This window comes from Acipenser ruthenus, chromosome 6, assembly GCF_902713425.1.
Source record: "Acipenser ruthenus chromosome 6, fAciRut3.2 maternal haplotype, whole genome shotgun sequence".
Classification (NCBI taxonomy): Eukaryota; Metazoa; Chordata; class Actinopteri; order Acipenseriformes; family Acipenseridae; genus Acipenser; species Acipenser ruthenus.
The window spans coordinates 53,218,731-53,236,277 of record NC_081194.1 but is presented as its reverse complement, the minus strand read 5'-3'; the positions used below and the strand labels follow the sequence as shown (position 1 = coordinate 53,236,277).

At 35.3% G+C, this 17,547-nt stretch overlaps 1 protein-coding gene across 1 annotated transcript in view; it reads right to left on the bottom strand.

The window, feature by feature from the left end:
* Positions 1–377: 377 nt before the first annotated feature.
* Positions 378–17,547, bottom strand: part of LOC117410367 (EGF-containing fibulin-like extracellular matrix protein 1) — a 35,635-nt gene continuing 18,465 nt past the window's right edge. The window contains exons 5-9 of the mRNA XM_059025489.1: positions 5,845–5,964; positions 4,375–4,494; positions 3,948–4,074; positions 3,435–3,630; positions 378–2,874 (exon numbers count right to left, since the gene is read on the bottom strand). Coding sequence (XP_058881472.1) covers positions 2,713–2,874; positions 3,435–3,630; positions 3,948–4,074; positions 4,375–4,494; positions 5,845–5,964 — 725 coding nt within the window. The 3' untranslated portion in view covers positions 378–2,712. The remainder of the gene's footprint in view (positions 2,875–3,434; positions 3,631–3,947; positions 4,075–4,374; positions 4,495–5,844; positions 5,965–17,547) is intronic.

Sequence of the window (17,547 nt, the reverse complement as noted above, 5' to 3'; positions counted from 1 at the left end):
TGTACCCTTGAGCAAGGTACTTTACCTAGATTGCTTTAGTAAAAACCCAACTGTATAAATGGTAATTGTATGTGAAATAATGTATAATGTGATATCTTGTAACAATTGTAAGTCGCCCTGGATAAGGGCGTCTGCTAAGAAATAAATAATAATAATAATGTCAGATTTCTCCATAGATCAGAAAAAATGCTTATCCAATTGTCATTAAACATTATTTAGCATAAGTTACTGACTATCATATTCTTGGAATACAAAGACACGACATATTAATGTATTATAAATCATAAAAAAGATCCTGTAACCAGGAACTCCTATTAAAAATAACTCTGTATGTTATGTAAATGGGAAGACACCTTTTCATAGGATAAGAGGCACTGGAATTTTGACAGAACTTTTATGATTCAGAACAGAAATAAATCAAAACAGTTTCAAATAAGATTTACATTTGATTTAATTATAAAATAACTTTGTACATCAGAGTAGAAAGTTTCCAATATTAGACAAGAAAAAAAAAGTTTTAAATATTAGGAGGAAATGTATACGGCACTCAGAAAACTATCTCTAGATCCTTGAACAATTAAAAGATTTTTACAATATATATATATATATATATATATATATATATATATATATATATATATATATATATTAAAGGTATTAGTTTAAAACCAAACACAAAAAGGACATAGCAATCAAAATATGATTATGTAATGGGATGGTATTAAATCTTATTTATGTGTCTACCCTGGGATAAGATGGCTGGAAACATTTCAAAGCTGGGGTTGGAGGGAGGGGAAGTGGGGGGTTAATAGCTGCTGTTTAAAGCCTTTGAACTATTGCCCTATTCACAAAACTTTTAAAGGACTGGTTTAAGGAAAAAAAAAACTCCATAAAATATTTTAAAACAGTCCTTGCATTTTGTGAATAAAGCCCTTTGTTTAAAGAACAATTTTTCTGAGTCTGTATGTGAATACAATTCAGATTGATATTCATGAAAGCCTTCTAAGTTGTTGTCAGCTTCTTTGACAATAGTCTAGAACACTTTCATGAATATAAAACTATATTTTATTCATTAAGCCTCCTTAAATAATCTATGAGTTAAAACTGTGAATAGGCTGTATATATTCTCTAATACCTTCGGGACGGGATGTGACTTGCTTAGCCTGAGAGAGGGTAGGTTGGATTAGTTGGCCTGTCAAAAAAGTTTATGAAAGTAGAAACTGAATTGGTGTATATATTGTAATATTATTCCATCCCCCCCCCCCCCCATTTTATTAATTGTGAGGGCACATTTATGTTATTTGTTTGTTAATGATAGTTCCGTTACGCTTTAATGCATCTGAAGCTATTTGACAAATGCATGAGTGAGAGAGATGTCTTGCTAATACTCCTGACGAATTTATACATAGTTTATTGATCATTAGATGGGGCCCTTAATCCAAAGTGCTATCACATTAGCTTTGAACAGTATGCAAGGTAAGATGTGGCATTAAAATGTTTACGTAGCATTTTCTTAGGGCTGAGCAGGGATTCAGTCAGGGAACAGATGTCAGGGTATTTCATTCTGTTGAATGTGTTTTTGAAAATGGTCTGGGCAAACCAGATGCTCTGATTGGCTGATAAAGATTCCAACCCAGTGCAATATACACATCACACTATTATTAGAATATATATTTTTTAAATAATGTGTCATTTTTCAAAGAACAGTAACGCACTTTCAGTTGTACTGAGACTTCTTTTTAATGTTCAATAAATGTTCATTATACAGAATCTTGTATGATGGTGCGGTGCTGCAGTTGGCATTATCTTATGGAAACGTTCTCACTTCAGCTTTTTAAAAAAAGTAAAACATTGTGCTGGATCAGTGAGAGCCAGTGGACTTCCACTCTGTACTTTGGTACCAATGGGTCCTAGTCACAGAACATTAAGGACTGTCATAAGGAATGTTTTGTTAAAGACGATTTATGACTTATTAGATCAAGTTTGCCATTCACAATACTCTTTATTAAACCCTATATTAAGTTTATTGTAATTTTTAACTCACTATTTAATCTAACCGAATGTTAAAAATGCTCCAAAATAAAACATTCCTTAAAACAGCCTGTAAAGTTTTGTGAATAGGGTTAGTTTTTCCCAGTGACTTACCAAATGTGCAAGTGGGGTTCATACGAAAATACTGTGAGTTTCAACATCTCAACACTCCTTACTTGATCTAAATAAAAATACAAAAGATCAGGGACAAGATCTCAACAAAAAGACACATTTTGGAAAACCTCACTGCTAGGAACAATTTGTCTTAATCATCTATTTACATTAACGGTTAGTACTGGATTAAACACGTAAAGCATTGCCTCTTAAATGGGTTTATGAGCCTAAAACTTTTTATTCGTTACTAGCCGTTTGGTATCTGATCTGTTTTGCCAAATCGTTGATAAGTTCAGTGTGTGATCTCCTTGATAAGATGAGGTGGATGTGCTTACATTTAAGATTTACTGAACTCATAGGTGTTGTTCAAAAACTCTGTCTAGTATAGATGTTAGTGTTTTATTATGGAAACACCTTCCACTTGACCTTAAACCAACTGTTATCTTTGGCAATGACTGCATTAAGTGGATATATTTGCATACCTCTCTAAAATTAAGCAAAATAAAACAATGAAGTGCTTTTTATGTTCTTTGGTTGCATGTATAGGTGTGTTAGAGTGCAAACTGACTAAAAAGGATAAGGTCCCACTATTATTGTCAGCCTTAACAAGGAGCTTGACCGGTAGTTCAATACAGTGTTGACTGTAATCATCTCCAGGTCTACGATGTATTCTCTCGGTCCTGATACAGGCTTCGTCAGGACAAGCATTGCACTGACATTACTGGATTGCTGTGAAGATATAAAGACCACACATCGGCATGGGTTATTTCTTTGCCAAGCTCATTAACACTCACTTGACAGTATATAAAGTACATGTTGCTCAGAACTCATGGAGCACAACCTCCTTGCGATTCGGCTCTGACCACAGAAGGTTCCAGATGCACTGGCCAGTCTTATAAAAAAATGAAGACTCTAATCATAGCAACAGTTTAGCAAAATTCACTTTTTGGCTGCACAGCTCAAGACACGCACTGTATTGTAGTGGTTCTGGTGTCTGCCAGCAGGAGGAGATACTGAGTAACCCTGTTAAGTGAATGCACTGCTGTCTGCTGCGGTTATATTTCCTGTCCTGTCCCATACCCTGACCTACAATTTAACAGGAAAATGTATTAATACAGAGTTATTCACTAAGACGACCATCTGTTACTGCTGCAGTATCATAGAATCTATTATCTGCACCATGTGAAACACATGTAGTGGAGCTGCTATAAAACCATTACAATACAAACATCACAGACAGCATGTCATTACTGAAAAAACGACAATAACAACAACAAAAAAAACCTTACCCTCAGAAAGAACTCTCCTCCTTCGTTTCCGGATTTAATCCGGAAGGTGTTGATGGTGTTGGCGTAGATGTTGGTTGCCTGAATCTGGAAGACATCAGCTGGTATGGACCTATCTGAAGGGATGCTCATGTATTTGTAGACAATTGAATGTGGCAGGGCTCTGCAAACTGGATTGCCTGATGGACAGACACAGCGACTGTGCATAACAAGATAAACATCGTGAGTAATGTGTTTTTTTTTTGGAAACTGCAATGATAATAACAAAAGTTACATAATCCCAATTTTTATCCTGCAGATATCTGCATGTTTAGTTCTATAAGTCAAACACAATCACACAGTGACCCAGGATAGAAAGAGTTTACTGAAGGCCACTATTCCATTATACAAGTTTATTGTGGTATACCGTGGTCAAAGTATAATAAAGCATAGGGGAAGAATGGTGAACTGCAAAGGTACAGTGAACATGTATAGTGGCTATTGGTTGTCACCATGTCTTAAGTCTTTTTCACTTACTTTTCAGATGTCCGGATGTAAGGTTCATGACAGGGATTCCTAGGATAACATCTGAATCCGCCATAGTAATTCCAGCACATCTCATCTTCTCTGCAATTATCAGTCCCGGTTTCACATTCATTTATATCTGCCCATTAAGAGCAAATGTTTAAAAGCCTTGCTCTACAGTTACTTTCAAATGCAAAAAAAATGACAATGACAATGGAAGTTAAGAGAACATGGTCAGGGTCAAAGTTATCTTGTTTATTTTACATAACAGTGCTTAACATTTTGCTCATGAAAGCTTACTCAATTTCCACAATATATCTCAGTTTTGTTGAAAGTGAACAGAGAGAGAATACATCCACCTCCCTTTTTGGAATAAACTATGGACATTGGAAATATTTAATCAGATTTCTGCACTATTTCAACACAAGAATAATCTTACCTTGACAAATTCTTGTACCCTGCAGCTGGTATCCATCAGGACAGACACAGGAGTACCGCCCTGGTTCATTTACACATTGATACTGGCACATGTAGCTGGAGAAACTGCACTCATCAATATCTGTGTTAAAAAAGGCAACAATATAAGATGCTGTACATTAAATAAAAGCAGTGTACACGTAAAGGTGCATTACAATCTAACACTTAATACCATTAATCTGCTATGTTCATGGTGTTGGAATGGAATCAGTTGAAAGACATCACACCATTAAAAGATTGCATCTTTCAATAACCTGGCTAAGGGGTAGCTGAACCGATCGCTCTGTTCTGAACCATTTGCTGCTATTGCACAATAAAGATTTTGGTTTGGCATATTTCCCAAGGGCCGAGTTTCATTTTCCTGACTTTTTAAAATACAGTTTACTCACATGCAATTTTGCTATAAATATTCTGCAGACAAGGCTAAACAAAATGCACCTACCTTGTATAGTTACCTTACTGAGATCTGTGTACAATGGGCAGGTGCTAGCAATCTGAGCAATCTTGCTAAATCTGATCTGACCAAGTAAGGTCAATTGTTTTCTCTCCATGGTGTCCTGGATCTCTGCAGACTCATGTTAGATTTGCTGATGTTCTATTTGATCTTTGTCATTTTGTTTAAAACATCTGGGTCATTCCAGCTCAAGTGGAACGAGGGGGGTTGCTCTACCCCTTACGTCAATGACTTAAAGTCAATCCATGTTTTTTGTTGTTGTTGTAAGACCTTTAACATGATACTTAATTTGTCTAGGTCATTCCTACATGGAATCAAAAACACCTCCCAGAATGTGGTCTGCCTGAGCTGGAATGACCCGTTTCTATGAAACTATGTTACAGCAATATCCAGTGCCAATGTTGAATGTTGAGAATTTGTCAGATGGCTGGGAGACACCCTTTATATGCAAGCAATCCAAGGGAGAACCATAAACGTGCTGATGTTTAGAAAGTGAGCTCTGGGCAGTCTTCTAGAAGCACATGTGTTTTACTGGGAAGTTCTTCTGGTTGAAAGTAATTCTGTTACAAAGTATACACAATGTAAAACGTACTATTTTTCTGGTACTCCGATTTCTTCCGCAAATAAATATTGTATCTTAAAATTGTTGGATTTCATCAAGCAAGATGATTCATGCATCTTGCATGACTCTTCTGAATTGATGAAGAAAAGTCATGCTGTATTCTTTACTTAAAACATAAAGAATAGCTAGGAATAGACACATGTATCGGTATGTCATTTAATACTTTACACGTTTGCTTACTTTGAAGGAACAGTAAGTACAAACTTTATCAGAAAAATAAAAATACACATCATTTTGCATTACTTCAAACCAATAAATGTACCAAGTTCAATTTTATTTTTACTCATTATTGTTTGTCTTGGCGATGGGAGAAAAAAATGACAAGCTTCATATAGGAAGATTAGAAAACAAAGTACCTTGACAAGTGACTCTATCTCTGTTGAGCTCGTAGCCTTGATCACACTGGCACATGAATGAACCCAGCAAGTTATAGCACTGATGTTGACATGGATTACTGACCTCACATTCATTTATATCTAAAAGAAAGAAAGAAAGAAAACTAATATTAAACCATGCTGGCATTTTGAATGGTCATTCCTTTATGAAACTAGATCATGTATTTGACATTTGAGATTAGGGCAGCAGTGTGGAGTAGTGGTTTAGGGCTCTGGACTCTTGACCGGAGGGTTGTGGGTTCAATCCCAGGTGGGGGACATTGCTGCTGTACCCTTGAGCAAGGTACTTTAGCTAGATTGCTTTATATAAATGGGTAATTGTATTTAAAAATAATGTGATATCTTGTAACAATTGTAAGTTGCCCTGGATAAGGGCGTCTGCTAAGAAATAAATAATAATAATTACCAACATGTATATTGTAATCATAAATAAATAGATACATATATTGATGCTCTTTGTGGGTCTGTTATCATGCCTCACCTTAGATGAAAGGATCTATTCCTGCATCTCACATTACCTTGTCTTCCTATTTTGCTCCTGGATTGGAGTGTGCACATGTTGTAGTTTCTTTGATTACAAGATGTTAAATAAAATACCTAAATTGTGTTCAAATATACTGTATATATATATATATATATATATATATATATATATATATATATATATATATATAAAATTAAGTCTCAATCTTAAAATTTTAGGTGTTGCAAAACATTTGGCTGTAGCTGTAAGAAAATCTGTACTGAAAGTGCAGTCAATTGGAACAAACTATAGATGTGTCACTTAGTTTGAGTCACTACAGTTACAGATACCCTTAGCCCTTGGAGTTAATAAGTGATAGTGGGATATGAGATTGAAAAAAACACTTGTCCAAGGGGATTGATCCTTCTGTATCCAGGCAGTAAAACTGTACCAGAAAGAGCGGTCCAAGCATGACAAAGCAATGCAGAGTGATTCTTAAAATCTGCATATATCCCAACAGAAGTAAAAATAAAGAACAAGAAAATAAGAAATAATGTTTCAAAGCTTTGGTAGAACTCCTTTATTTCTACAAACATGAAATAAAGGCATTTGAAAGTTATCTTACTATCAATGTTTGCCAACATTGATATACATTCATGCAAAGAAATCCATGACTGCTGCTTTGGTTTTCACCATCAGTAAAACTTTGTAGATGCCTGTACCTACTGCAGATATGTTTTATGGCAGCAGCCCTTACATGTGGTCCCTAGCGATCTAAGGTACACCTCCCTGAAACCTCTTGACAAATTAGACTCTTGCTGGTAAGTATCTATGGTACAAGATCCAACACCAAAAACACAACAACTCATGCATGTAAATGTAAAAGGAAAGACAGTAGCCAGAGTTTATCCACCATTTTTAGGGGGTACCATCCTTCTTCCTGTATGTTAACAAGGTAAAATACAGTATCTAAGGCTGACAGTTCTGTGCCCTTGTACACATGTCATTTAAATGAAATGGATAACAATATGTCACACCAGCTATCTATTTTTTGCACCCAAACCATTCTGTACTGCATTGTGTTGCTGATGCATTTCATTTGTTTACATTTTCTAACACCACTGCAATTTGCAAATGACGAACTGTGAGAGTATGTACATGAACAAGATATCTCTAAATGACTTCCTGTGAAAATGATAGATGTTTTGAATGGACTTCCTGTCCATTTAGAGATATCTCTCCATGAACAGGAAGTTATTTCGATTTATGTTAGAAATGATTGAGCGATATCTCTAAATGAACAGGAAATTTTTTCGAGATATGTTAAAATGATTTAGAGATATCTCTAAAGAACAGGAAGTAATTTCCAGATATCTTTAAATGAATTTCAGATATCTTAAAATAGACAGGAAGTAATTTTGAGATATCTTAAAAATTGAATTTCAGATATATGAAAATAATTTAAAGATATCTCAAAAAATGTTGAGATATCTTAAAATAATTTAAAGATATCTGAAAATGCATTTTAAATATCTAATTTAAAGCTTCATTTAAAGATATCTGAAAACAATTTTCTGATATACAGTATCTAATTGTATTTTAGATATCTTAAAATGATTTAGAGACATCTTTAAATTAATTTGAGATATCCCTAAATGATAATTTGATGATACAAATAAGACTATTTAAAAATACAGTAGAAAGTCAATTATCCGATCTTTGATCAACCGTACTGTCTAATCAACCGAACGCACCTGTAATCACGTGATTAATTACTTGTGGTGTATTACGTACACAGCTTCTGCTGCTAAGAGATTTCGCTGCCAAAAAAAGGACCAGCAGACTGAGGCAAATGAAAGTTACAGAATTATTCAGACTGCCAAAACCTTAGACGCAGCATTGTGTGCTTTAAATTGTTGCAGTTCAGCAAATTAAAACAGTCACCCCGTTCTTGATTTTTCTTCTATTTCGCCAGTAAGGAGATCCTGTCTGTTACTGAGCAGCTAAGAACTTTTATTTTATTCATTTCAATTACACGTTATTACAATGCCTTAACAGCAAGCATCAAAGTATAACAACATTTTGCTGAATTTTTGAAGTTTAGTGATTCCTAAAGTTCTGTAATGTTTCAAAGTTGTACCGAATTGTATTCTTTGATGATTTTCAAAGTTTGGTATATGGTACATTTAATTACAGTATTTCATTACCTTAACTGTAGGTGTTAAAGTTTTACTGAATTGCACTAATTTAATGATTTGTAAAGCTTTGTAATTTTGTATGCTTAATGTGATAGAATAGGTTAGTAGCTATATATCACCAGTAGGTACTTGTGTAGTAATTGTGTAAGTTAACTTTATTCTATACATTATTAAAGGTACAGTAATTGTTACTAATACCTGTTCGTTATCCATACAAATCAATTATGCAAACTAGTATCAGTCCCAATTAGTTTGGATAATTGACTACTGTATATGAAAATAGGGCTGGGTGAACAACACTTGGATAACATTCAGGACTTTCTGTGGCTTATCAGAACATTTCAGAACCTCCCAGCCCTACTAGGCTCTTCTGGTCTACGTAGAAAAAGTGCTTACCTACACAAGTGTGATTTTTGCTTTCCAATTGAAAGCCTGTTTTGCATTGACAGTAATATGAATCAGGTGCAAGGAGACAATAAGGAGGTTGGCTGCACTCATCTTTGTACATGTATTGATATGACCAAAAACAAATTACATAACTGCTTAGGTTTACTGAGTAAAAAGTAAGTACTGCCAAATACACCAAACAGCTGCTGCCAGCAGCAATGGACACAGTCATGCGACAAAACTAGGCACAGCTAGATTTTCTTTTAATGCAGTATTTAGTTATCAGCGCCTTTGAAAATCTTCCTCCTCACTGGGTTTGACACTTGCACAATCTCATTGCCTACGTAAATGCTGTACTTTGTTTACACTTAATAACGTTGCAATGCTTGCCCTTAGACTAGACAGTGTGTTATTTGCAATCTAGCATCAAATCCTGTTCAGCCATGTTGGGAAATCTTATTATCCATATACAATGCTTTAGACAATGTGATTAGGAAATTAAGGGAGCAGTTTTCAGAACAATTTAATAACCTCTTAGAGTGCTGAGGTAAACATGTGACCACTAAAAAAATCAAGGCTATTAGCAATCGCTATCTAGACTCGGAGTCATTGGTTTACTATTTAACAAATTATGCAAATTGTCTTGCAAAAGACTTTCAGTTGTTTTCTCTTTTGTAATAACCTTTTCTATGCCCAGACATGATGCTAAAGTCATACATGTTTAGAATGAATAAAATTTCTGTAGTGAAAAGCTACAATACCATTTCCTTCAATGAGCTGTATAAATATCGGACATTAAACCATCCCATAAATACATAATTTTTGGAGTCTCTCAAAAAGCTGTCTACTCTTGTGGCCTCAGATGTCACAATCAGTATACACTGTAAAGTCCCAATTTATGATTGGATAGTAACTGGAAATAATAATGCTGACACTTTAAATAAGAGAGATGATTTATTGGATATGCCACACATATTTTTCTCTACATTTCATATTCGTTCATACTTGTTTGCTACATAAAACTTTTACAGCATACTCATTAAATAATAGTACCTACAGGCACATACATATTAGAAATAGATACTACAAAACAGGTTCATTTGCACATCCAGTACAATGGAATGGATGAGATATCCCTGCCACAATTTGAGGAAACTAGATGCAAAGATATTTAGTTTCTTGTAGAATGTTTGATCTTCCTCTGGTCCAAAAAGCTCACTGGATCATTCCATTGTGTTGCAATTATTGCAAGGAGCAGCAATCCTAAAAATGACCACCTGATCCTACCTGACCACAGAGGAACACTTACCTAGACACTGGTCACCACTTCTCTGATACCCTGGGGGACACTGGCAAGTATAGGAACTCCTTGTGTTGTAACATGTTTGCTCTAGGCTATAGGTGTGGTTTTCTATTGCACATTCATCTATATCTGCTATGGAACAAACATCAGCGCCAATGAACTTGTAACCTTGGTAAGCTGTCTGAAGACATCTTTGTTGCTTTACCTTCTACACCTATATCTGTATAAAGGTGTAGGTGATTTATATGCTACTAACACACACAATATACATTTTTAGTTACAGTTGGTACAGCCACTTTGATCAGGGATCAATGATGTTAAAGAAACTATTTTGAGCTTTAACATTCTGGTCCAGCTATTTTTGACATATTTTAAATATCAAAAGATATACATGTAAATAAAAGGTTCATTCCAAAATAATCAAAGGGGGTTTAACTCAGGTGAAATCAACCCCATTTTAATAATTAGCCATCTGATGTAAAAGGTTTATCTTCTTCTGTTCTAATTCTAGTTTTTTAATAGTTTCGGGATCAAGTCTGTCAAATGTATTAGTTTTTGTAAAGTTGTAAACTAACTTCAGTTAATTAATTTGTACTAGTTAATCTTAGAAATATAGTAAGTGTAAGGAAGCAATGAAAAGTAAAACTAATGTTCAGTAATACTTCAGTGAAAGTTTATTTTGCTAATACAGTATGTTGTCAAGTAACTGCACTAATTTCGAAACTATGAAACGGTGCAAAATATTGCGTAAGAAACAAAATAACCTCAATACCCATTTCTTAATACCAAAATATTGTATCATTTACAATCAATGAATTTTGGCTGTCTGAGCCCAGTTGCTTGTGTTTCAGAATAGGACTTTTTTCTCAGTCTCTTGTGTTAAAAAAAACAACAAATCAAACTTGTAACTCTCAAAGACACTAAATAAACCCACGGGAATCTTTAAGTTCTGTTCCAATGGCCCTACCTTCCCCAGAGTACAAAAACTGATTAAGCTGCTCTGTCCATTCATTTGCAAAATAAACTTTATCTACTGTAGACACCCAAACATTTTCTGTGTATCACTTTCTCTGTTCAGCCATTCAAATAAAAACAGTCATGATAGTCTCTGCCTGCCTCCCAGATGCTAACAATTTTGTCATGCTTAAGGTGTATTCTTGGGTGGTCTGTGGTTACTGTGTTGCAAGGATGACAGAAACTACAAATAATCCTATCAAAATGATGCTTATTCTGAAGAATATACTACTATATGTCTCACTCAGCTTCAGTGGATGCTTTCATTTTTTTAATCTAAAACTTAGTAGATGTGTGATATGCTATCCAGATGCTGTTTAAAGGTAGCAATTCACATATTCTTTTTTGTTTGTTTTAATGTAACTTTTTTGTAACCTTGTGGAACACATACAATGGGAGGGTTATGTCATACTGGCTTTGTGCCCAAGCTGGAGTCTGTAGTCTGTGTAAACAAATTCCCTTATATGCAACCAACTTCAAGTTTACAAACCGTAGCTGAACTTGCAGTTGGCATGTCCACAGGAAACTTGAACATCCCCAGTAGCAGTCCATGGGTGGTGTTATGGAAAAACTGATGAAAACTCCCCTCTCAAGTCAAAGCCTTTTTGATACCCTTTCAACTGCCTAATCCAAAGAAAAATCAACATCTCGGATTACCAAAAGGAGGATAAAAACTCTTTCATGATTCACCTCTCTTCTCAAGCACCCACAAGGCTTTGTTTGTTTTTCCTGTTATGTATGGTTCAGTTTAAATTTTGTATCTGAAATATTGCTTTACATCTTTGAGAAAATGAATCACCAATGCTTGTGTTTCTACACGTTGCCCATTCATGCAGTGGTACCAATCTTCTGGAACCATCTTACAATAACTAAATACACTAATGAAATGCACAGATCCTGTGATAATTTATCTTGCTATTTAAACATAACCAATCTGAAATATCGAGATCCTGAGAGCCACTGTATAATGAGCTACCATGACTGAAACTAATATGACATTGGCAATCGGCAAGATAGCAATAAGATAACCTTTTTAATTAGGTAAAACGAAAATTATTAGCACTTTCTTAAACTACATTAGTGAGCAGTAGTGGTGAGGATATACCAGTACTTATACAAATATTATTATTATTTATTTCTTAGCAGACACCCTTATCCAGGGTGACTTAGAATTGTTACAAGATATCACATTGTTTTTATATACAATTACCCATTTATACAGTTGGGTTTTTACTGGAGCAATCTAGGTAAAGTACCTTGCTCAAGGGAACAGCAGCGGTGTCCCCCACCTGGGATTGAACCCACAACCCTCCGGTCAAGAGTCCAGAGCCCTAACCACTACTCCACAATGTTGCCCTATAACTCCAGGGACATAACTAATGAATTGTGCCTAATGTTGTTCTACCTCATGTGCCTCATTGGCAATGTTATTAAGTATGAAGACTTTTTATAATGCATAACGTATATGGAATTTCCCAGTGCAATAATATGGTTAATAAATTGCAGCATCCATATAATGTATCACAGCTGTGATAGAACGTGGAGCTAATGCAGCCAATCTTGTAAATGCTGCCTTTATGGATGACTTCAAACTGAATCACTCCCAGTTTAACTACAATTTATTCAATTGGTCATAAAAGAAAACAGTTCCTTTTAAGCTTTATGTGAGGTTAACACTCTTTCACCATTTTGGTTTCTGGTTAACATGTCTGTAATCATTTTATTATTGATTTATAAGGATTTCCTTGTGTTTGAAATTCTCATTTAGCTTCACAGTCTAGTGGATGGAGCTGAAGACAAGCACTGGAACTAATTTAAAACAACAGAGCTTGGTGACGGTAACCTCCCCCCATTTTTAAAGGTATATTAATTCAATCCCTTAGGCCCCCTTTCAATGAGCATTTAGCATTGACGCAATTCTGTGTTAATAGCTTTATATCGCTGCATGCAGCTTAGCCATGGAAACCCTTTTGCAACACTAGCATGTACCCCAAAACAAAATCAAGCCTTTCCTGTAGATTAAAGACACACTGTTTCCATGGTACGGTGGGGAACAGAAGAGAAACACAGAAGTAGATGCCCCTTTCGTATCTATGACAACTATCCCTACAAAGCAGAATACACAGTACTCAGGTTTTGGGGCCACAGTGCTGTATATGAAGGTTATCCCATTTCAAATGTCAATCTGTTATTAAGTGGAATGACATTTGCATGGTTTTTAAAAAAATACTCTTTGCATATTTACAATATTTACAACTGGTTGTCAGTTTGTTTTCTCAATTGCTGCTAATATGAGTCATTTTGGACAGTGAAGAGCTTCTTTATTGTGCTGTCCAGTCAAAATCTTGTTAAGCTTCGTAATGAAGTTAATTATATGGCTTGTGTACAAAAGTAAAGTCTCTGGAGAGCAGAGGGTTAATGCATTGCTGCAATGCTCTGGTGGTCTCGGCGCACCAGATCCTCTGTACCTATTGTGAATCAAACCAAAGGAACTGGTCTGCTGGCTCAGTGGATTGCATGGAATCAGTCCATGTAGTCTTAGCCCTATCCACTGGTTTACATGAATGCACATCACAAACCACGAATAACATCAAAGCACTTCCAGAGATCTGGCGGTCTCTCCCTTGTACTGAATAACCACAGAGACTGACATGCCTTTTCACCTTAGAAATGCAAGGTACTTTTTGGTCTTGCCAGACATATTTGCAGAGCTGTGCAGTGAAGCCTGGCACTATACCAGCTTGTTCATCCACGCCTGTGGATGAACAGAGCGCTTGTCTCCAGTGCTAGAAGTCTGCATCCTTCACAAGCACTAAATTAATCACCAGCAAGGTATATAAAAAAGCTTACAACCAACCAGAATCAGGTATCCTCTGTTTATACACATTATTAACATTATGGCATTTACAACCTGTTTGGTGATCTGCTAGATGTTTCAAGTGATGTTTTTTAAAATAGCTGCAATATCATACTCATCAGTTCCTTTAGCAAAACCGTCTGATTTTCTAGTGTGTCCTCAAACACACATACACAATTGTTAAAATGTAACTAACATCTAAAGTTATGTTGTGTGAAAGGTCTACAGAAGGGTAGGAGTCAATGATATAAGTGTGGATTATCATGCCAAGGTAGTTATGTCACATTGTGTATTTAAACCATCCTCAGAACCACGTAATAAAAATATTTGTGTACATGTATTTTATTTGTTTAAACACGTGTTTCAGAGAAAGACATAAAGACAGATCCACACTTTCAGTGTATTAGTGTCCACATTTTGAGTGAGGCCAAATTGGAATAAAAGTTAATCCTACTAGGATCCAACTGACCAGCCTCAAATCTATTAAATTGGTTACAGCTAATGAAATAAATCCTAACATCTGTATCATTTTAAAGAAAGCTCTCGTTGCACTTCTAAGTTAATTTGACAGAATTGTCTTTGGGTTATGTGACTGGCTGCAAAGCAAGTTAGTTAATAGGAGAATAAACTAGTTGTTTAATTACAGTAAAGAATGTGTTGAAGGGGTGGGGGCAATTTCACGTTCAAGTTGAAATGAACAAGAAAGTGAAACATTGCTTGAAAGTAAGGTTTGCAAGCAAAGATTTCTTTAACATTTTTTTTTTAATTAAAATACCATTTTGCTATAATCTGGGTTTCTTTCAAAACTGCACACTTGAAACTGAATGAAAGTGCATAACTAGCAGCATTTATTTGGTAAACAGCAACCACCTTAAGAAATCCATATTAAGACACATTCCCTTTAATATTTGCCTTTCTTTTACTACATGTATACAGTATGTACGTGGACATGGAATTTTCCACCAGGGGAATTAAATGTATTTACTTTAGGTTCCACGTTTTGGATAAATAGATAACATGCAATCTTAATTTCATCGCCAAATAAATAAAAGCATTACTTTTTTATTTCCAATCCTCCATTATCGTGTTGTACTCTAATTACACCAGTAATGTGGAACACTGGTTTGAGGCAAAATGTTAAATTGTGTTTAGATAAATGAATGTAAAAGTGAAAGGTTATATCCAATTTATCTTCCCTGTTTATTAGGAAAAACAACAAATTGTATTACAAATTGTGAGTAACTCCAAGTGCTCTCCAAAGACAGTTGGGCCATTTATTTTTCTTCATTATGCACACTGTCAGCTTGCTATTATTTATGTTTTGTTTGCAGGTCTCTTTGGAAACGCTGAACTTTAAGAAACTGGCCTGACCAAAAAGCAACAGTAAGTTATTATTATAATTTTTTTAACGCAAGAAAAAAAAAAAAAAAGTTTTTTAGAATATCTAACTTTAAATCTGTGTTTGTCACTGCAATAACTAGGCAAGGGTTCTTTATTAAACTGCAAAAGTAACTAGGGCATCTACAATGTATAGGAGCCACATGTAGAATAGGTGCCAGAGATTACTTGAAGTAGAAGTTACTTATCCATTACAAGAATGACAGACAGGGGGCTAATTAGCAGGCTTGTCAAATTTACAGACAGCACAAGCTGAGGGTTATAGCCAACATGTATGTAGTGGCCGAGGCAAATATTAATAAATTGCATGCAATTCAAATAAATGTAGAACTCGAACTAGCCTGCTATGGGAAACACCAGGCAGTGTGGAGAGGCAATTACAAAAGCAAACAGCATTGGCTACCAAAAGTAAAGAGCAGAGTACAAATTGTTTTGGTCTCTTTCATCTTGTCTAAATTGCCTAAGCTTTCAGTTCAGAGCATGTTGATTCTACATCTTAGTTTAAAACAAAAACCATGTTTGCAATATAGGGGGAATGAACCTCAATAACCAGTGGCTGAGCTGAGATTAAACTGGCAACCTCCTGGTAACAAGCCCCTTTCTCTAACCACTGGACCACAATTTACATAATTACCTCTCATTCAACAAGAAAGGAAAGGACATCAACAAAAAAAAATACCAGTTCCCTTCTACTGTGGACTAGAAAAAGAAAAAAATATATTTGAAGTTTTATTTGGCTCAGTTGAGGTTTAACCCACCCCAACCAATTACCCTGTGATCTACAGCAGCTTCTAAACACTGCAGTCATGGAAAAACTACACCTCAATTAACTTGCAGGTAGGTGTGAGCATTTTGCTACCTGAACCACACATTCACAACGTTTTTTGAAGTGCAAAACAGAGAAACAAATATATGGTTACAATAGGAGAAGTGTCCCATTTATGGTTTCAAAAACATTTGTTTTTTGTTTGTTGTTCCATATTTCAGTAGGAGGCCTTATCTTATGATGGTGAGAATATCAGATCTGCAGGCATTTCCTGACAAACCTTATCAGTACAAAAGGGCATTTTTTAAACATTTTTTAATTTTGGTTCTGCTCCATGAGCGATAACGGAGTATGTACAGTAGATGTTGTTCATAACCTTTAATGCTGCGTGTCCAATCTTGCCTATATGGCTCAAACTACAGTACCCTGGAGACTACTTTTAGGGAATCAAATGTAAAAGTAGTTTAATGTCGAATGGTGATACTCTATAAACAGGGTCTATAAGGTTATAAAATCAGAATTCAACTTTGTAATACTGCTGTGGAAGACCATTCACTACAAACTAGATGCATTAGGTGGAGGGACCACATATCGGTCAACAAGATTCTAGGCTTGTTACATTTTTAAAGATTGTTTCAATAGCGACTCAAGTTCCAATGTTCCAGTGTCCATTTTAAAGAGTTGTCTCAGTAGCTAGGCTAAATGTTAAAATGTTTCAGCTTTGGTTTTTGGGTGATGTTCTTGATGAACTATCAATGAAACACATTTTAGGCAACTTACATCAGCAGAATATAATGTGTTTTCTGGTGATTTATTATTATTTTATTTAATAAAATGGCAGTTTCGTGACACTCCATGAAATGTGGTGTTTGTTTTTATTGTCATTTGTGAATTTTTGTAAAAAAATACAGTGAATTTTCCGGGGCCCTAGTTATAAAGGCACCTGTAGTTCATGTGTAACTGCTTAATACTGAGTGTTTGTCTAAAGCAGGTGTTACATCAACAAGACATCATTAAAAAAAAAATAGCAGAATGCAGCATTTTCTCAGGGAAACAGCTCACCTTTATGCATATGCCATCCTTAAAATAGGATATGTTTTTCCACAGAAGCATTTGAAAGTGGCATACTCACAACTGTCCACTAAGTTGCTCAATAAAGTGTTTCTTTTTTGTGCTGGCTTTGTGTGCAGCACAGAGGGAAGTTATAAAAGGTTGTACATTTTTCAAGAGTGTGTGTGTTTGTTTGAGAAGCTGTCAGATTAATGTATGTGCCTTCTA